General features: G+C 37.8%; 2 protein-coding genes across 3 annotated transcripts; both read left to right on the forward strand.

Annotated features, from left to right (window-relative positions):
- Positions 1–1,656: 1,656 nt before the first annotated feature.
- LOC115728574 (MDIS1-interacting receptor like kinase 2-like) lies at positions 1,657–3,249 on the forward strand. The gene has a single exon (XM_048282650.1). It carries the CDS (start codon positions 1,657–1,659, stop codon positions 3,247–3,249), a length of 1,593 nt encoding a protein of 530 aa, XP_048138607.1.
- On the forward strand, positions 2,486–13,456 carry LOC115728569 (MDIS1-interacting receptor like kinase 2-like). 2 transcript variants are annotated; one of them, XM_030658888.2, is made up of 3 exons: positions 2,486–4,278; positions 4,763–5,151; positions 13,213–13,456. In XM_030658888.2, the coding sequence occupies exons 1-3, from the start codon at positions 3,366–3,368 to the stop codon at positions 13,261–13,263; spliced, it is 1,353 nt and encodes a 450-aa protein (XP_030514748.2). In that variant the 5' UTR covers positions 2,486–3,365; the 3' UTR covers positions 13,264–13,456. The 2 variants fall into 2 exon arrangements, with proteins under 2 accessions (XP_030514748.2, XP_048139165.1); XM_048283208.1 differs by lacking the exon at positions 13,213–13,456 and adding an exon at positions 5,270–5,377.
- Positions 13,457–21,999: the final 8,543 nt, after the last annotated feature.

Genomic DNA, 21,999 nt, shown 5'->3' on the forward strand with positions numbered 1-21,999 from the left:
GTCGTCTAACTTAGCAATTCGACGGCAAAATTTAACGGAAACCGATGGAGGATAAATTTGTCACGGGTATACCGGTTTGGGGTAAATCTATTACGGGTGCACCATTTTAGGGTTTTTGATTATAAAAAAAATAGTTTGAGTTAAATTTATCACGGACGTACCAGTTTGGGATTTTTGTGGTCAAAAGAATATTTTAAGGTAAATTTATTATAAGTATATGAGTTTGAGGTCTTTCATGGTATTAACCGTTAGAAATATCAATGAACTTGCGTCAACCGAAAGACCTGACCCAAATAAGAAAACTCGTGAATCGACCTAAACAACTTGTAAACAGAACTTTGAGATGTTCACTGAACTCTCATTCCAGTATTGGAGGAGGCCTAGGTTCCCTCGAAGTAACCTGCTCACATTCTTGTTGTTGCTTTGTTTCTTCTGGAAGGCAGGGAAGCGTAGAACTTAGTTTGCAAAAAAGAGGCCCAAGTTCTCTTCACATATCAATCCCTCGAATCTTTACCATGTGCAAGCCATAGAATCATTTCGCCGGAATTCACGGCCAAAAAATTATGCACAATTAAGATTTGGTCGATTTCTACGGAACAGTATCTTGAAATAGAAAATTGCCACTGCTCAACACCCCACTTATCTACTAAAAAGGTTAAGTCAAGCAGACCAACAAATGAGACATATAACCACCCACGGTCAGGACCACCATTTTCCGCGATTATGGTCGGCATGTCAATTTCCACGAAGCCTTGGAAAAGTAAGTCAAGCATGGCCAACGAATGAGACCTTCATGGTTCTACGCTGTTCTCTCCTTATACCCTACGGCGCACGCTAAACCGATTGGAAAGGGAAAAACGACTTCATCTTTGCAAACAGGCTCAATACCAAAAAAAAATTTCTAACTTTAGCATTTGTGATAATTTTATCCAAAATTTTTTTTGTCTCATAAAAAATCTCCAACTTTTATATTTATCCCAATTCTATTCTAAACTTTTGCTTTAGTCCCAATTCGACCAGCCTAGTACCAAAAAAACCATCAACTTTAGCATATATCACAATTATATCCGAAAGTCTCTTTTTTTTGTCTCATGAAAAGAGATTCAAGCTCTCTTCACAAACCAATCACTCAGAATCTTTATCGCATGCACATCATATAATCATTTTGCCGGAATTGTCAAAAGGAAAAATTATGAACAATCAAAATTTGGTCGATTTCTACGAAATATTATCTTGAAATAGGAAACCACCTTTGGGAAAATATAGAGGCCTTAGAACCGTGATCCCAGATACTGTATAACCCCCTTTCAACACCCCACTCATCTACGAAAAAGATGAGTGCCGATTTTGAGCCATATATCCACCCACGGTCAGGATAATCAATTGCCATAAATGTATGGTGGACATGTCGATTTCAATGAAGACTTGGAAAAGTAAGTCAAGCATACCAACGATTGAGACTTTTCTGGTTACGCTGTATTCCCTCGGCACCCCGGCAGCCCACGCCAAACTGATTGAGAAGGGAAAAAGACTTCGTGTTGTAATAGGAATTGTCCTCGATAGAGGAGGCTTCGGGAGTGATCTTCCACTCTATATAAGTTTAGTCATCCATCTCGTCAACGTTATGTAGACCTGAACACCCCTCCTCCCAAAATCATGGCTTCTTCCTTTCTGCTGTCCACCCAGTCTCCTTTTGCAGTCTTCCTCTTCTTCTCGCTCTTCATGGTTGGCACCACTTCAATTCATGGTGCTGGCGCTTCTGCTTCCTCCATTCCTGTTTTCGCTATCAATGCGACTGAGAATAAGGATGAAGTGGAGGCTCTCCTGAATTGGAAATCCACTCTCGACAACCGTAGCCAAGCTCTCCTCTCTTCATGGCAAGGCAACAACCCTTGCCGCTTTACCGGTGTCGCTTGCGACTACCATGGAGCCATTGCCCACGTAAATCTTTCCAGTCTCAGTTTGGGAGGAACTCTAGACTGTTTGGACTTCTCGCGCTTAACCGGTGTGGTTAGCTTTGACCTTTCCAACAACTTGATCCATGGCTCCATTCCCTCCAGTATCGGTAACCTTTCCAAACTCAACTATCTTGATCTTTGTCCAAATAAACTGTTCGGGAACATTCCTGCAAGTATAGGCATGCTGGGGAGTCTTCATTCTTTGTACCTATGTGAAAATCAGCTTTCTGGACCCATACCTTCAGCTATCGGGAGGCTCACTTCTCTTATCGAACTTGACCTATCAGAAAACACACTCACTGGCTCAATTCCTCCTTCCATAGGAAACTTGACAAGTTTATCTTTTTTTGAGCTCTTTCAAAATGAATTTTCGGGACCTATACCTTCAGAAATTGGGAGCCTCAATTCTCTTGTTGTATTAAATCCAGCAGGAAACCAATTCACTGGCTCAATTCCTCGTTCCATTGGTAACTTGACAAATTTATCTACTCTTTTTCTCGAACAAAATGCACTTTCAGGATCGATACCTTCAGAAATTGGAAGCCTAGCCAATCTAACTCAACTGAGCCTTGCCGACAATAAATTCTTTGGTTCCTTGCCTTCTGAATTCAATATGTTAACGCGGTTGACTATTTTGCATCTATTTAATAATGAACTAGAGGGGGAACTGCCAGAAGACGTATGCCTTGGGGGATCATTACGATATTTCACGGCTGGCAATAATCATTTCACGGGTCCCATCCCAACAAGCTTAAAGAATTGTAGCACATTAATCCGATTGAGGCTACAAAGAAACCAACTTACTGGAAACATAGCAGAAGCTTTCGGAATATATCCATATCTATATTTTATTGACTTGAGCAGCAATCATCTGAATGGCGAACTTTCGTGGAAATGGGAGCATTGTCGTAATTTGACGAGCTTAATCATATCAAACAACAACATTTCCGGTGAGATACCTGCAATATTTGGAAGGATGCGTCAATTACAGCTACTAAACCTTTCTTCAAATAATTTACGTGGAGAGATTCCAAGGGAATTGGGAAGCCTGTCGATGCTATTAGAACTCGATTTAAGCAACAACTCAATCTTGGGAAATGTCCCGACTGAGATTGGACTTTTATCCCATATGACACATCTGAACTTGGCATCAAACAATGTGAGCGGATTGATACCGGTGCAGCTAGGCTCATGCAAAAGCTTGTTGAGCTTGAACTTGAGCAGAAACAAATTTCAAAGAAGTATTCCTCCTGAGATAGGCAACACAAAAGTCCTCGAGTTCTTGATCTGAGTTATAATATTTTGTCAGAAAATATACCAGGAGAGCTTGCAATACTGAGAAACTTGCAAGTTCTAAATATCTCCCACAATAGTCTGTCTGGTTCCATCCCACAGTCTTTTGATGATATGTTGGCCTTGACTTCAATTGATGTATCCTACAATGACCTAGAAGGTCCTCTCCCTAATGTCAAGGCTTTCAATGAGGCTCCATTTGAGGCAATACAACATAACAAAAGGCTATGTGGCAACGCTGCTGGTTTACCGAAATGTAATTCCACCGGGAGTGAAAAGCACAATCGACGCGTTGGAGTTAGTATCACCTTTATCCTCATTCTCTCGTTCTTGGGGTTTCTCCTTCTCTCTTGCACCTTGATCATTCTAGTAATTGTTAATAATCATCGAAGAAGGATTATCAAGAGAGAGGACAATGAACGAGCAAATGACTTGGATTTCAAGCATATTTTGAGTTATGATGGCAAAGTTTTCTATGATCGAATCGTCGAGGCCACGGAAGGATTTGACTCCAAGTACTATGTGGGTGAAGGAGCATATGGAATTGTTTATAAAGCCGAGATATCAGAAGGTCAAACATTTGCTGTCAAGAAAACCTTGTCATCCCAGGAAGATACTGAGATCGTCGATTTGATACCATTCGAAAAGGAAATTCAAGCCTTGACAAATATACGCCATCGCAACATTGTGAAATTTTATGGCTTTTGCTCTCATGCCCAACGTTGTTTTTTGGTGTATGAGTACATGGAAAGAGGAAGCTTGAGAACAACATTGCAAGATGATGAAAGAGCAATAGAATTTCGATGGGACAAGAGGATAAATTTGGTCCGAGGAGTTGCGGATGCATTGTCCTATATGCATCACGAATGTTCTCCTCCGTTGATTCATCGAGACTTGACCAGTAACAACATTCTATTGGATCATGATTATGAGGCTCATGTTTCCGATTTTGGTACTGCAAGACTTTTGAGGACAGATTCATCAAATTGGACGGCTATTGCCTGTACCATCGGGTATATTGCTCCAGGTACTTTGCAATTCTTTTTTTCAATTTCGATGGCATTTGGTGTCATGCTTCTATAGTATAGCTTTACTAGTTTAGTGCAGTTCATTAGTTATTTAATCATCTTCTAGAGTCCGACCCAAAAAAAAATCGTCTTCTATGAATTTGTTATACTTATTTAGAGCTTTCTTCAATATTGATGAAAAGCTTTCCAATTTTCCTTATAAGCAAGAATTGGCGAATGGGGAAAACATCATAGTCAATTCATTTCAAGAATATTAAGTTCGCGTGACCTAGAAGATGGTCGTATTTTAAGCGTCGAACAAAAAATTTTGAACTTTGCCAAAGCATAAGCTCCCATACTCAAGTCAGCGTTGTAAGTGTAATGTATATTACGCAGAAATCTATACTTGTAATCTTCACACATCCCGTCATGGGAAGTAATGTTGTCGACTTTGCATGCAACCTATCATCGAGATTAAAAAAATAGTGGATTCTCATCTTGCAGAGCTGGCTTATTCTTCGATTGCTACAGAAAAGTGCGACGTGTACAGCTTTGGAGTTGTTGCATTAGAGACTATCATGGGAAAGCATCCAGGAGATCATGTCTCTCGGGAATGTTCATCATCCGCCCAAACTGAGTTGATGATGTTGAAGGATGTGCTGGATCAACGTCTCTCACCTTCTGGAGTTGGCCTTCAAGATGCGCAGGGCGTGGTCTTAATCGCCAAGCTAGCGTTTGAGTGCTTGCAAGCCGATCCGAAGCTTAGACCGACCATGAGACAAGTCTCGCATGAGCTTCGCGTTCAAGTACCCCTGGATATGCCAATCTCTACAGTCAGCTTAGAGCAACTTCACGAACCTAATGTCAAAAAATACAAAGCATTTCAAGAGATGGTAAGATTTGAAGTTTCATGTGCTACTGTGTCTAATTTTTATTTATGATGACTATCTCCTTTTGAATATTTTTGAGTTCCCACCGATCCCAATCTGTGATTTCTGATATTCACTGCAGAGCTAGGCGCGATGTTTGGCACCCGAAATAATTTTGGGAAGACTTCTGGCAAGATCTCATTTCACAATTATTTCCATCTTTTCGCAGAGTGATCAAGAAATGAATTTCAAAAGATGCACTGTATCAACATCTCTTGCCTTTTCTGATACAAGGTGCAAAGAACATGTAGTTTCCATTGTTGTAAAAGATAATAGTACTCAATATGTGAACTTCTATCGATCTGCAGTGTCATTTAATTGATTCAATGAAATCAATTTTGAGTAATGTGGGCTATCATCCTCAAACTTCCATGTGGTCCAATTAAATCCATAATATATTTTAATATGCTCATGTCATCCTTTCATTAATTAACCTGAATGAGATATAGCATGTACATCAATTAAATAAAGCTGATGTTTAATGGAGAAAACTATGTGGATTTCTAGCTCGTCATGTAGACTTGAAATCGCAATACTCTAGTACTTAATTGATTTCTTTTAAAGCATGGTGGAAAAGCATCCCTCAGTCTCCATTAGACACAATCTCGGTTGAAAGCTTAAATTAGAACAAGACCACATTATTCATATCAAGTGAGCGGTTTTGTCCTGGCTTGGAAGCTTTTCTTCAGCACTGCACGACATGGTCAGATTTTATGTGTCTTATTTTTAATAATTTTATATTTATTTCTTTTACTATTAATAAGTTTTTAGCTTCCTTTTCTTTATTTTTAAATATGTTTATGGTGTTTTAGATTTATTAGAAAAATTTTCCTACAAATTAAAAATTAAAAGCTATGTGGGATGACACCTCAACAAATCACAACAAATTAACGGTTACATCAATATTTCCGTTTGCTTGTATAACGAAATGATCAATCCCAAAAAAGGGAAAAGAATACTTATAGTTAAGGGTCTACATTAATCAAAGAAAAAGTATAGGGATATGAGTGAGCAAATTGAAAAGTCATAGGAACTACTGATGCCTATTATTTTTTACTATTCATGAATTAGAACATTTAGAATAAGGTTTTGATAAAGCTAACTACTCTTCAAAAATTTTGCTGGATATTGTTAAGGAAGACAAATGCGTGCTTATCGAAATGGTTTATCCTAAAAGAAAACTAATAAATGCTAAGTTAGAGGCTGATGTGGTTGGATAAAAAATATGAACCAAAAAAAAAAAAAAAATCAATCGGCCAGCAAAAGTGAAAAATATCGGTTAGTATGAATTACATCGATCATGGTGAATTAATCGAACACCATATCAAAACGAAAAATATCAGCCGGACCCACAAACTGACCAGGCCTTGAACTGACCAAGGACATAGGAGCCAATCTTAGTTGGCAAAATCTTGGCAAAGCAAGGCAATTCGCACATTGGCCGAGCCATTTCTCGATGCACTTCTCGTGGTACGTGTGGTTGCAGTTGTTGAGCACCCAACACTAGTCTCTTTTCTCAACATGGAAAGATCGGAAGCAATGGTGCACTCCTTGCAACTGATGTCCTTAATTTTGTCGCAGTGGTACAACACAGCCTCCACCATGCGAGGCACCCGTGGGAGCTATTCGACACAGCGAAAGTCCCTTGATGAACCTCGATGGAGAGAATACTAGTACTAGCCGCCGTCGGACGCTTCTTCATCCCAAGGGCGATTTTCGCTCCTTAGGATTTTGTAAACAACCGATGGTGGGGTTTTTACTTTCAACGTAGCCTTGCTTCACCATCTGCCAGATGAATGAGTCGTTCTCTATTTTCCGATTTATTAGGCGTTGATTCTACAAATCTTGTTCGATTACTTTTCCTTCTCTTTTCCCTCATTTTCCTTTTTCGTACTCTAAGCAAAGATGAGGCCCTTTTTATCACCCTTTTGGTTTTGTTTTTTATTTCCCTCTTTCCTGTTTTCTTTTTCCTTTCAATTTGATATAAGACAATTCAGGTGTTTTGTTCTGTGGTTTATAGTTTGGGTTAATACCACGAAAAATCTAAAATGGTACATTTGTGATAAATTTATCCCAAACTATTTTTTTTTACCATGTAAAACTTCAAATAAGTACACATGTGATAAATTTATCCGAAATTATTTTTTTAATTACCAAAATTACTAAACCGGTATAACTGTAATAATTTATCCTAAATTGGTATACTAGTGACAAATTTAGTCTCCGTTAGTTTCCGTTAGATTTTACCGTAAAAAATACCGAGTTCGATAACACGTGGTAGTTGACAGGTGTATCCATTTGGAATTTTTACTTTTTATTGATCATAAGTATATCGATTTGGGGTTTTTCGTGGTATTAACTCAACGGCAACTAAAGCATGGTAAATTTGTCACAAATGTATCAGTTTATGATTTTTTGGTGGTCAAAAAAATAGTTTGGTCCGTACCAAAAAAAAAATTTTGGGATAAATTTATCACGGGTATATCAGTTTGTGATTTTTCGCGATAAAAGAAAAAGAAGTTTATGGGAAATTTGTCTTAAGTGTACCGGTTTAAAATTTTTCGTGGTATTAAGCCTTATATTTTTATGCTAATTGATAGTCTTCTTCAACAGTTGCAATCAAATACAAATATAGGTAAAAAAAATTATTTTCTTCTCGAATCTAATTACTGAATGAAAAAAAGGAGTAGGTTATAGTAGATTAGTTATGTTCGAATGCTATACTATCTATTGTATTTACGTTTAACCGATCTCTGCATCCTTATTTTAATTTACACTAAAAGAAACGAGCCAAAAGTGTTTTCAAGAGATGGTAAGTTCTAATCTCTGCATCTTAGGCACGCGTCTTTTTATTTTCCCATTTATCTCTGCAAAATTCCGCCGACATTGATTTTCTTGCCTTTGACCGAGACATAAGTTTATTACATTTTTTTTTTTTTGTGTGGAGATATAAGCTTTGACTTGTGACGCCCTGAAAATTCTACGTTTGTAAGATAACTGAATTCAATTTATGGGTTAAATGTGAATTCCAGTTTGTGTATAAAAATTGGATTTTGAGGATTTAAGTATCAATGATTAGATATTTTATAAGACATTGATCAGAATAGATTAGGCTTCGTTAGTTTAATCATCGCACTTTAGGATCGAGACCCTCGCGCTCGAGCCTAAATCTGATCCAAGCACGACCTGTGCAAAGACCAAAAATACTCTCTATCGGTGGAGTCAAATATCCGATTAGTCCTAAATTATCAAATAACCCTTTTTACTCTCACATTTTGCACTACAAGACAAAATAATTCAAATCCTTAGTGGGCCCCTTCTTGTCAAGTTCACACCTATCAATCACACTCAAGTCACGTCAAACTCGCCCAAAAGTCTCAATGGGACAAGTCTCACATGACCTTTATTTTCAAGTATCCCTGGATATCACTACAAAAAAACGAGGATTTAGCGACGAATTTTGCCACGAAAAATTCCGCAAAATTCGTCGCTAATTGACTTTTGTGATGAATTTTGCCACGAAAAAAAATTCGTGGCTAATCCGGCGTCGCAAAATTTAGCGACGAAATTTTGAAATTTCGTCGCTAAATTTTTGCGATTAAAATATATTTCGTCGCTAAAGTCATAGCTAAAATTTAGTGACGAAAAGTGTGTTTCGTCGCTAAATTTAGCGACGAAAAGTGTCTTTCGTCGCTAAATTTAGCGACGAAAAGTGTTTTTCGTCGCTAAACTTTTCATCACTAAATTTAGCGACGAAAGTCGCTAAATTTTGCGACGCCGGATTAGCCACGAATTTTTTTTCGTGGCAAAATTCGTCACAAAAGTCAATTAGCGACTAATTTTGCTGAATTTTTCGTGGCAAAATTAGCGACGAATTTTGCTGAATTTTTCGTGGCAAAATTAGCGACGAATTTTGCTGAATTTTTCGTGGCAAAATTAGCGACGAAATCAACTTTTTGTCGCAAAATTTGATTCAACGAATTTTTTTTTTTTTTGCCACGAATATTATTCAGGGATAAATTTGACAACGAAATTTGTTCAGCCATGAATTTTGCGACAACCAGGCATGGGACGAATTTTGCAACGAACTTTTACAATTTGTGATCGTATAATAAAATAATTTCTTTTAATTTTCAATTTTAAATCTAATTAAAAACAAAATTAATTTCTAGAATTTGTATTTAACATTGATAAAGCAAGATCTAAATATTATAATAATATGCAAACAAAATACATTCATCCACCATTCACCGGAAGAGAGAGTTTTTTGAAAAAATAAAATACCATTCGTCTACCATTCACTTAACATAGATTCTTAAGTACTGAAATAACGCCATCTCTAGCAGACAAGTGCAGCGAGTTGGGGTAGCCTCTTGAGGTGTGTTATTGTTACTGCAGCCGCCATCTGAAGACACTTCAATTGAGGCTGCGCATTTTCCAGCTGGAGAAGAAATACCTTGTGGCGGCGTTTTTGGTTTTGCCTTCAATTGACTTTCTAATTACACCTGCAACTGCAAAATACTTGTAGTGAGAACAACATTGAGATTGATTATAAGCAGCACACTTTTCTTAGAAGCTCCTTGAGAGACATACTTTGTATATCACCTCCTACTTGAAAAGTACCATTGGTAGGGGTAGAAATACCATTCAAGACATGCAGAATAGCACACGAGAAAACAATGAAGATGCCTTTAACGATACCTTGGAAGCTCCTTAACAGATCATCTGGACATTGACTCCATTGGTTCGTAGATCATTAAAAGCCTGGCACAAAATCCAGCAAGAATAAGGAGAACAACAATAAGACTGAGTTAAGAGATGTTTGGTTAATTCGCAGCAGATTGTGTGGCTGCAAAAATGCACCAACATCTTGCGGTAGAGATCTACATATCTGTAAGGAACCAGAAAAACAAAAGACTATTCTCAAGAAGCCTTCTATTTCTGTTTGAGACTTCAAGTGTTTTTGCTCCACCGACCCAACTAAACGAGAATAATCTTGTCATCATTTACTGGGCCAGCTAAGAAAAGTAAAAGGACACTTTTTATTCCTTTCAGCCCGCATTTCAGGCTTCACATATTCAAAAGAGTGCACTTTCCATGTTTGTATGCCATATGGATGGTATCTATAACATCCCTATAATATCCAACTTTGGCTTCACATGAACCAACAAAGCACCATAACATAATCACGTGGAGTACCAGCGGCATGAAGTTCAAAAGTCCACTAATCACATACAAGCACAAACCGTGCTCTTTTAGCATATAAAGAAAACCCTTATTCTCAATTGAAGCACAACAATGACCAATCATCCAAATTGATCCATTTATACGTTACACAACAAATCGAATAGAAGTCAAGATGGCACCAACAATAATCTAAGTGTCACAACCAAGTGCACTCACAATTCCACAAATATTAAGCATAAATCTATTAAGTTCCTCACCCATGAAAATGCCCACATAGCTCTCAATGAGAGGGAAACAAAATAAGTAAATTTAATAAATCCAGAATACTAATTCGTCTTTGCACATTTCTCATGCTAAGAGCCAAGACATAATTTGGTCACTCCCAAGAAATAGCCACTATGCTTTTATTTCTTTCAAAAGCAAACTCCGTGTACGAATTCATATACATTGCACTGAAATACAACTGCAGGATTAGCTTTAGATAGTTTTGATTGCTTAGAATGGCCTCCCCATTCTTTAAATAGTTAAATGCAAACCATAGACAGAATACACATGACTCAAAATCAACTAGCTCACCACTTTTTTCCAATGATAGCCGATATAGGTGATTTAAAAAGTGACATAAAGACAGGATTGATGCTCACAGCCAAATTTGACCAATATTTAAATCTACAGAACTAAATTCAATCCACACTACCTGAAAAACAATATTTAGTAGGGCAATTTACATGAACATCACCACCTTTGACACAAGTCAGAATCTCAATTTCATGCTTAAGATACAAGATGAACACTCCTAGCACCATCCTTTTTTATTCAACTGTAGCTCAAACTGGGGAACTAGAGAACAGCTCCAGCATAGACTCCAGTTGTCAATTCTCCATATTAGCTTGAAACAAGCTATTTGAGTGCACACATTAGCCAGAGAGACCTACATATTAATAACAATACACTAACCCACTTCCCCTTAAGTAATGATTAACTAAATAACAGCAATTAAGTCCATCTAATAATCTGATGATTCAGGATTCCTAGTCATGAAAACTCCAGAAAGACATGGCGACGCATTTTACCCATGAATAAAGTACACATTCTAAAACCCTCTCCAGACCAACAATCATTAGGCGCCCTCGGGTAAATTTAACCACCCATGAATTGGAACTTCAGAGGCCGGTGTTCCCACACTCAAACCCTAGCCGAAATACAACCCGCTGCAATCCACTAAACCAACGAGCGGATCCCCACATTTCCCAACACGAGGGTCGACTGGAGACGGCGGCGTGGAGGCGACAGCGGTCGGTGCTGGCTTTGGCGGCGAAGGTTTTGTGTGTGTGTAGAGAGAGAGAGAGAGAGATATTTGGGCTGCGTCGCAACCAATGAATACACTGTGGATTGTGAAACCACGGACGCAAAATCAGATGACCCCATGATCAAAACAACAGCTGATGATTTCGCACGAGCACGAGAGAGAGAGAGAGAGACTCACCAATTCCTGTTCCTCCACATCCTTGAGGTACTCCTGGATTGTGACGGTCTGCTCAGCTTCTTCCTCGAACGCGCCGGCCATTTCCACTGGACTACAAAGCACGTCAACGACCCGACCTCAGCGAAATTACCCAAAAAATCAACCTTCAACGACTCGTAAATCGAAGCGACGAACCCCCGAACAAGTAATCGAGATCATTCCCCGTATCCTTGAAAACCAAACGGAAAGGGGAGGGGGCAAAAGAACAGAGACCTAAGATTGCGAAACAAAAGGTAGCATAAGTTACCGGGGAAAAGGAAAAGAAAGAAAAGGCAAAAGCTTTTTGTCTGGGGACTTTAGCGACGAAAACATATTTTCGTCGCCAACTTAGTGACGAAAATGTGTATTTGTCGCTAAATTAGCGACGAAAAAAGGATACGTCACTAATTTAGCGACGAAAAATTTCTTTCGTCGCTAAATTAGCGACAAATAAACGGATTCGTCGCTAATTTGAATTTTTTTTATTTTTATTCATATTCCATTAGCGACAAATAAACTTTCCGTTGCAAAATTAGCTACAAATCACTTTTCGTCGCTAAATTGAATGTTTTATTTTTTATTTTTTTCATATTATATTAGTGACGAATCACTTTTTCGTCGCTAAATTAGCGACGAAACAAAGAGTTCGTCGCTGAATTAGCGACGAAACAATTATTCGTGGCTAAATTGGCCACAAAAAATCAAGTTCGTCGCTAATTTAGCGACGAAAAAATAATTCGTAGCTAATTTGAATATTTTCTTTTTTTTTATTCATATTCAATTAGCAACGAATATTTCTTTCGTCACTAATTTAGTAACGAATAATTTGTTTCGTCGCTAAATTTGTGACGAACCCAATTTTTCGTCGCCAATTTAGCCACGAATAATTGTTTCGTCGCTAATTTAGTGACGAAAAAATTGTTCGTAGCTAATTTCGTCACAAATTAGCAACGAAAAAATTAGCAACGAATATAGTTTCATCGCTATTTTCATCGCTAATTAGTGACTAATTTTTTTGTCTCTAGTTTCGTCGCAAATAGCGACGAATTTTGTTTTCGTCGCTATTTTCGTCACAAATTAGCAACGAATAATTTTCGTCGCTAATTTTTTGTGGCTAAATCCTTATTTTTTTGTAGTGTATGCCACGCTCTGCAGTCAGCTTAGAGCAACTTTCGCAATCTTAATGTCAAAAATTCGGAGCATTCAGGAGATTGTAAGATTTGAAGTGTTCATGTGGTATTGTATTAAGTTTTCAATTATGATGTCGACCGCCTTTTGAATATATTCGCGGATCTCACCAATCCCAACCATGTGATTTCTGATTTTTACTGCAAAACTTGCTTCTCTATGAACGTCACAAGAATAGTGTGATAATTATAGTTTGAAGTCTTGGTACCATAAATAATTATGGGAAGATCCCATTTCCCAGTTATTTCCATCTTTTTGCAGATTGATCAGGAAGTGAATTTGCAAAATGCACTGGATCAACCTCTCTTGCCTTCTTTGATACGATGTGTAAAGAACAGCTAGTTTCTATTGTTGTAAGAGATAATAGCGCTAGCAACACGTGAACTTCTACTAATTGTGCAGTGTGAAATTTGAAATTTCAATTTAATCAATTTTGCGTATGGTGCTCTATCATCCCGGAACCTTCAGTTGGTCCAATTGAATCCCTAATATTTTTAAGGGTTAATACCATGAAAAATCCTAAACTGGAACATCTGTGACAAATTTACCCAAAATTATTTTTTTTACCACAAAAAACCATAAAATTGGTATAGCTGTGATAAATTTACCCAAACTATTTTTTGACCAACAAAAATCCTAAACTAGTATATCTATGACGAATTTACCCTAAACATCAAATTATTTAAGGAAAAACCCAAACTGGTACACTTGTGACAGATTTACCCCAACCCGGTATACCTGTGATAAATTTATCCTCCATTAAATTTCACTAAATTTCACTATTTTTAAATGTGCTCATGGCATCCTTTCATAAATTAATTTAAATGAAATACAGCATGTACACCAATTAAATAATTTGATGTTTAGTTGAAGCATAGTGAAAAATCCCTCCCCCATTCTCCATTAGACACCATTTGGGTTGGAAGCCTAAATAAGAATAAAACCCCATTATTCATATTATGTGAGTGGTTTTGTCCTGGCTTGGAAGTTCTTCTTCAACATTTCACGACATGGTTAAAAATATATCTCCTTCTATTTGTATTCTCTTTATTTTAATACTTTTTTATTTTCCTTCTCTTTATTTTTGAATATTTTTATCATGTTTTAATTTTATTAGGAAAATATTCTGACGAATTAAAAAATAAAAGCTGTGTAGGCTGACGCGTCAACAAAACATGTCAAATTAATGGTTATTTCAGCATTTCAATTTACTTGTGTAATGGAATGACCGATCCCAAAACAGGAAAAAGTACATATAGTTGAGGGACTACATTGATCAAAGAAAAAGAATACCAACAAAAGTGAGCAAAATAAAAAGGTGGAGAAACTACCATTTCATTTTAGTTTTTGCTAAGGGAGACAAATGCGGGCTTATGGAAATGGTTCACCCTAAAAGAAAACTCATATATTTTATGTTAGAGAGGCTGATGCATTTGGATAAAAAAAAAATGAAGAATAAAATTGATTCAATTAGTTTGGTGAAAATGAGAAATAAGGGTCAATAAGGATTCTTTATTCTTAAATATATTTTATTGTGTTGTAAAATTATTAGAAAATTTTTTCGAAAAAATAATAGTTAAAAACTATGTAGGATGACACATTAGCAAATTGCGATAAATTAACGGTTAGATCAGCATTTCCATTTACTTGCATAACGAAATGATCAATACTAAAATAAGACAAATCAAGTGACTATATTTATCAAAGAAAAGAATAAAAACAAAATGGGCTAATTGAAAAGGTAGAGAAACTACCAATGCCTTTTAGTTTTGAGTTAATATCATGAAAAACCTCAAACCGATACATTTGTGACAAATTTATCCCAAACTATTTTTTTGACCACCAAAAGCTCCAAACATGTATATCCGTGATAAATTTATCCAAAATTGGTACACTTGTGATAAATTTACCCTCCGTTAGTTTCCGTTAAATTTTACCATCAAATTACTAAATTAGATAACAAGTGGTAGTTGACAGGTATACCCATTTGGGATTTTTATCCTTTGTTTGTCATATGTGTATCAATTTGAGATTTTTCGTGGTGTTAACTCAATCTAACGGAAACTAATGGATGGTAAATATGACACATGTGTACCAGTTTAGGGTAAATTTATTACAAGTGTACCGATTTAGGATTTTTGGTGGTCAAAACAATAATTTGGGGCAAATTTGTCACATGAGTACAGTTTGGGGTTTTATACGTGGTCAAAAAATAATTTGGGGTATATTTATCACGAGTCTATCGGTTTGGGATTTTTCGTAGTATTAACCCTTTAATTTTTACTATTCATAAGAACATTTAGAATAATATTTTGACAAAGCTAACTGTTCTTTAAAATCTTTCTTGAATATTGTTAAGGAAGACAAATGCAGGCTTACCAAAATGGTTCATCCTAAAAGAAAACTCATATGTATAATCTTAGAGGTTGACGTAGTTGGATTAAAAAAAGGGTTAATATCACGAAAAATCTCAAACTGGTATATTTATAACAAATTTACCTCAAACTATTTTTTTTACGACAAAAAGCTGCAAACCGATACACCTATGACAAATTTACCCCATATTATTTTTTTTTACACAGAAAATCCTCAAGTAGTACATTTATGACAAATTTGCCCCCAAACTATTTTTTTACCACCAAAAATTCAAATTGGTACACATATGATAAATTTACCCTTTGTTAGTTTTCGTTAAGTTGGGTTAGCACCTCAAAAAATTCCAAACTAATATACTTATGGCAAATAGAACTGATACACTCGTCAACTATCACTTATGATCCAAATTAGTAATTTGATGGTAAGATTTATCAAAATAACAGATGATAAATTTATCACGGGTGTATCGATTTGGGGTAGCTTTGTCACAAACATACCAATTTGAGATTTCTCATGGTCAAAAAAATAGTTTGGGGTAAATTTATCATGGGTGTACCAATTTGAAATTTTTGGTGGTATTATCCCTATAAAAAAATATTAAAAACAATTCAATCAGTTTAGTGAAAATGAGAAATAAGGGTTAACATGGATTGCACCAATCAAGGTGAATTACCCGAACACCATATCAAAACGGAAAATATCATCGGACCCATAAACCAAATAGGCCTTGATCTGACCAAAAAAGTAGGAGCCCGTCTTAGTTGGCAAAATCTGTGCCCGAATGTCCCCCGGCAAAGCTCTCATTTCGAACATTGCCCGAGCCATTTCTTGACGCACTTCTTTTAGTTCGCATGCTTTTAGTTGTTGAGCATCCAACACTCGTCTCCTTTCTTCAAAGATCCGAAGCAAATCGTACACTTCTCACAATCAAAGTCCCAAATTTTTTCGCAGCGACATAGCATGGCCTCCACCGTGGGAGGCACTTGTGGGAGCTTTTCGACGCCACGAGAGTCGCTAGTTGAAGCTCGACAGAGTCTTTCCCCCGTTCCCACCAACCATGCCCTCCCCATCAGAAGGCTCTGCCACTCCCACAATGGTCGTGTTCCTTTCTCAGCATGCCAGAAGTCACAGCGAGGTTGAGTAATTCTCCATGCATGTTTCCCCGACATTGCCCCATTAAAAGTCAGTAGATCCTTGAAACCCAATCCTCCGCTATCCTTTCTTCGTTTTAACACCACGCAGTTCCTCCAATGTAGCCCAACTTGTTTCTCACTATGAGGATGCTATTCTCTTTTCAGTTGCCCTACAAATGGAGATAGGGATTTTAAAAGTAGACATCGCATAGTGAGGTAATGCTTGCATTACTGCTTTACTTAGTATTTGTTTTCCAGCTTTCGAGATCAAGTTTTCTTGCCAGCCTTCAAGTTTTATGTTTACCCTGACAAGTATCCAGGCAAACATATGTCTCTTTGATGCTTCCCAATCCGAAGAAATCCCTAAGTACTTCCCAGTTTTCTCTATTTCCGGAACTCTAAGTTAGTAGATCATATTCCATCGCAAACCTTGGACAATCCCTGCTGAAATATAACCCTCACTTGTTTAAGTTTAATAGATTGCCCATATTGGAGAAGACAAATGGCAACATAGGGGAGTTCTTGGAGGTCCAGCAAATAGGGATGTCAATGGGCTGGGTCTCGGCCCGGCCCGATCCAGCCCGAAACTAAACAGTACTTAGATCGGCCCGGCCCAAGCCCGAATTACATATGCCCCAACTCTTCGGGCCAGGTCGGGATTGGGTCGGACCGGATTTTTTTTTCTTTTTTATTTAATTTTTTTGGAATCAAAATCACTTGACAAGTTCGTCAAATGAAAGAATATAAAAATAAAAATGAAAAGAAAATAAATTAGAAAGAAAACATGGGTATCAAAAAAGCCAGAGCCGGCCTGGCCCGAGCCTTACGCGGACAGTACCAAAGCCCGGCCCTAAAATTAGGTGAATTTTTGGGCCGAGTCGGGTCGGGCCGGGCCGGCTCGGGCTGTTTTGACACCCCTACCAGCAAATAGTGGAGAGCCCCAGAGGGCAGCCGAGTTGATTATCCAGAATGAGTCCAAGTGGAACGAACCGATGCTACAGCTATTTGAGGGGCAAATTGTTTGCGAAATCCTTGCATTACCATTGAGGACACATGACACCGAAGACAAACTAGTTTGGTTAAATACCAAATCCGGAGATTATACAGTAAAAAGCGGCTACAACAGGAATAGAGAATCCTCGGAGAAACCAAATCCAAACCAGGCCTCCTCCTCATATCAGACCCCTGGAGCTTTATGGACTAAAATTTGGAAGACAAACACACTACCAAAGATTCGATTTTTCCTACGGCGGTATGCCAAAATGCACTACCAACAAAGGCAAATCTTTTCGGGAGGAGTATTGTACCCGAACCGAAGTATGAGTTATGTCAGCTATATCCCGAGACACTGAGCATGTTTTTCCACTCTGCCCATGTACAAAACAAGTGCGGTCCGATCCGTTGCGACAAATCAAAATTCCCAATCGAGGTCTTCCAAGAATTGAAGAACGGCTCTTGGGCTCTAGAGCCACATTGGAAATCAAGGAACAACCTCACATTCCGAAGACAAATACCAAATCCACAGCAGTTGGTGAACTTAGCTCAGGTGATGCATCATGAGGCAAGAGGAAGCAAGTCAGGAGAAGGAAAAGCTGTGGAAAATCAAGAATCACATCAGATTTGGTGAAACCTGAAAAAAGGGGTGATGAAGATCAATATCGACGCTTCCTTTACCGAAGGCTCAACGACGGATTGTAATAGAGAGGCTAACAAAGTGGCAGACTGAATAGCTTGACAGAGTGAACACTAGTCGTCAGCCGATTCTTCGTCCCAATGGCAATTTCTGGGGAAGATGAAACGGGGCGAGCTCATTAGATATTGTAAACATTTACGTGAAACTTCAATATGAACGTGATGGTGGGTTTTGTTTTCAACAGTTACGTTAAATAATCAAAATTACATTTCGCGATGCCGCCTCTTTTTAGTTTAAAACGTATTTGGTAAGTCTATAATTGAGAATTGCCTTAAATAGTGAAAAATGAGAGAGACATCAATGCATGTGCAAAATAAGAACATTCATCGAATTTATGGTCACAATTTTGAAGGCGTTGCTGGGCACACTCCTTTTGCTCTTTTCGTTTTCCAAATGAATTTTTACAAATTAAGGGTAGTCTCCAGATAAAATCAAAATCAAATACGAATCCTCTCGTCATCTATGTGAAAATCAAAGAAGAAAAATTTTGTGGATGCACAGTGAAAATTAAATGACTGTCTAGCAAAAGGATGGAGCCCATCAAAGCAATCCTCTCGTCATCTATGAGCTCCTGTAGGAATGAACCATTCGCTATTGTCCGATTTATTAGGAATTAAGTCATTTTAGACTGTGACGGTTTATACTTCCTTTCCCTTTTGCACGAAAAAATAAAATGACCTGTCCAGTGCTTAGTTAGGTCCATCCTTTAGCTACATTTTCTTATTAAAATCAATCGTTACAATCATAACTAGAGATGAACCTGTGTGTCGCGCCCGAATAAATGACAGAGATTTATGAATAATTATCCATAAGGAAAAAAGCATCATAAAACATTTGCTCGGGCATTTGCTCTTTAACAAAAAGACATGGTTTATGAAAAATAAAACCGATAGACGAGTGCAGGAAAATATTTAAGGAAAAGAGATACGTTCTCATTATCACGTGAACTACGTACATTAATATAAATGGGAACAAATGGAAAGTATCAAATTTCAATCGTCCATAAAACTTTCTGCAATGAATTTGTTTTTCGTACCAGACTTTATGTTCCTTCAGGCTATAAAGCTATCTACGTTAACAGGTAAGTAACTAAATAGAAGTTTAGCGCAACTGTGCATCACATTCATCCGAAGTTGCGTCCTATTTCTCACGTAGCCACTTCATTCTCCTCTTCATAGGACACTCGTAATTGGCACCTTTATAAATATTTAGAATTTCTTGGAATAAAAATCCATTTAAGAATATCAATGAATTTGCGTCGAACCTGACCACGATGAGACAACTCACATATCGATTCAAATAACTTGTAAACAGAACTTAGACGTGCTCGTGAAACTCTTGTTCCAATGTTCCAATGTTAGGAAGCGCAAAAGTTACTCTGAAAAAAGGTTTGAGCCATTATAGCCAGCCACGGTCAGGATCACCATTTTCCATAACTATGGCCGACAATGTCAATTTCAACGAAGACTTGGAACAGTGAGTCAAAGCAGGACCAACGTTTGGCACACGCTGAACTGATTGACATGGGGAAAGACTTTCATCTTCGCAAATGACGTGTTTGGTTAAGTTGAATGGAGAATTTCCTTAAATAGTGAAAAAAATGTGAGACGGATTCAATTCATCCAATTGATGACAACATTCATCGAATCTATAGTCCTAATTTCCGCCGCGGGCGCCGCCTCCGAGACGACCATCCTATTCTACCGACCTTCTTGATTGTGTTTCTACGCGAGGGCAACTCTTCAGGGGCGTCTAATGGCTTTTCCGTCAGAGCTAAAGCTACAGTTAAAGGGTCTCCTCTCCCATGCACGATGTCCACCCAAGACTGTTGATGCAGGAAACACAGCCGATCGCTGTACAGAGTCTATTCTCATGTTTCGAACTCAAGATCAAATCTTTCTTGTTTAACCACTCACGGTGCCCTTTGCAAGCGTAATGCACAACCAGATCCGATCAGCTGATTCCACTAGATTTGTATTGAAAGTATTTGAACAACATTATTTTTTTTACAAATTATAAGAAATAAGTAGTCCATGATTTGATTAAATATATAAGTATTTAAATAATACGGATTGGGTCGGGCATGAATTGGATATGGGTTAGTTTGTAATATGAGTCATTAAATTTGTATTGCATTAAAATGGATCAAAAACGAGTTAAATGGATAAATATAAATCGGACCATTTTTAACCCAACTTGATTCACCCGTTTGATATCTATTCAAGCCCCTTTCAACACCCCCACTCATCTACAAAAGAAAAAAAAAATCTGAGCGTCGATTTTGAGCCATTATAACGACCCACGGTCAGGATCATCATTTTCCACAATGAAGACTGGGAATAGTAAGTCGATGAAGACTTGGAAAAGTAAGTTGAGCGGGACCAACGATTGAGACTTTTGTGGTTCTGCGCTATTCACTCCACTCAGTATTCCCCCACCGCGCACACTAAACTGATTGAAAATTGTCCTCGATAGAGGAGGCTTCGGGAGTGATCTTCCACTCTATCGGGTTGATGGGGTTTAACCTGTCAAATTGGGGCATTTCTAAGTACAGTTTTCTCTTCTTCTTCTTTTAGGTTGGGATGGGGGGCCAGATCTCACGGGTTCGACATTGTTTTCTATAAAAAGCAACCGTTATGACTGGGCATAGTCTGTGAAGTCCCCAGACATACCGTGAAATAGAATTTCCCCTTTCTAGTGTTATAGAGTGGAGAAAAACATTTGTAGGTTGTTGAAAGAGCCCATTGATGATAAGTAGAGAAGCCAACCATTCCAGCGTGGCTCGAACTATTAACACATGACTCTTGCACACCTTCTACTGTTAAGCCAAGCATTCCCATCAGCGGAGGTTGCCGGCCTCAGGCGAGGGCGACCCTCGCCTGATGCCAACAACCTTCGCTAGCTCATTAATGGCCGACGGAGGGAAGGGAAAAAAAAAAGGAAGAAAAGAAGAAGAAGAAGAAAATGTAAAGGAAACCAGAACAAAAGAAAAAAAGTATTAAAATATTAAAATATTTTTAAATTTTGTCCACATGAGCACCGATCATGCCACATACGATTGCCGACGTCCACATCAGCGGATGGACTCAATTGAAAAAATATAAAAAGTTAAGGACTCAATTGGCAAAATCAAAAGGTTTACAATTGAACCTTCAAAATTGCAATAAATTTAGAATTTTTTGGACAATTTTTCCGAAAATTGCTGTTCCGTACCAGGTAGTTCTCTTTGGCGGAGAAAGTTGCTTCAGTTAGCTAAAGATACGCTATATCTGAGAATCAATAGTCCATAGAGAGAGACGCGGTTTAAAGTGTTTGGGACCAGCGGATGGACTCAATTGAAAAAATATAAAAAGTTAAGGACTCAATTGGCAAAATCAAAAGGTTTACGATTGAACCTTCAAAATTGCAATAAATTTAGAATTTTTTGGATAATTTTTCCGAAAATTGCTGTTCCGTACCAGGTAGTTCTCTTTGGCGGAGAAAGTTGCTTCAGTTAGCTAAAGATACGCTATATCTGAGAATCAATAGTCCACGTTGGCAATGTCAATGAGTTGTGTATTCGCACTGTTTGCTACAATCTCTTACACATAATAAAGCAGCGCACAAATTGGCCATGAGGCTTTTGCCTTAGTGCCACCTCCTTTCTTGGGAAGAAGAGAGATCAAGAATTCGAACCTTGCACCCAGTAGAAGTGGTAAAATGGACAAAGAACCCACGTATTAACATATATT

This window comes from Rhodamnia argentea, chromosome 7, assembly GCF_020921035.1.
Source record: "Rhodamnia argentea isolate NSW1041297 chromosome 7, ASM2092103v1, whole genome shotgun sequence".
In the NCBI taxonomy this organism is placed as follows: Eukaryota; Viridiplantae; Streptophyta; class Magnoliopsida; order Myrtales; family Myrtaceae; genus Rhodamnia; species Rhodamnia argentea.

Coding starts and splice junctions, on each gene's coding strand:
- LOC115728569 (XM_030658888.2), top strand. CDS start 3,366: ATGTTGGCCTTGACTTCAATTGATGTATCCTACAATGACCTAGAAGGT. Junction 4,279..4,762: donor CATCGGGTATATTGCTCCAG/GTACTTTGCAAT, acceptor CTCATCTTGCAG/AGCTGGCTTATTCTTCGATT. Junction 5,152..13,212: donor ACAAAGCATTTCAAGAGATG/GTAAGATTTGAA, acceptor TTTTTACTGCAA/AACTTGCTTCTCTATGAACG.
- LOC115728574 (XM_048282650.1), top strand. CDS start 1,657: ATGGCTTCTTCCTTTCTGCTGTCCACCCAGTCTCCTTTTGCAGTCTTC.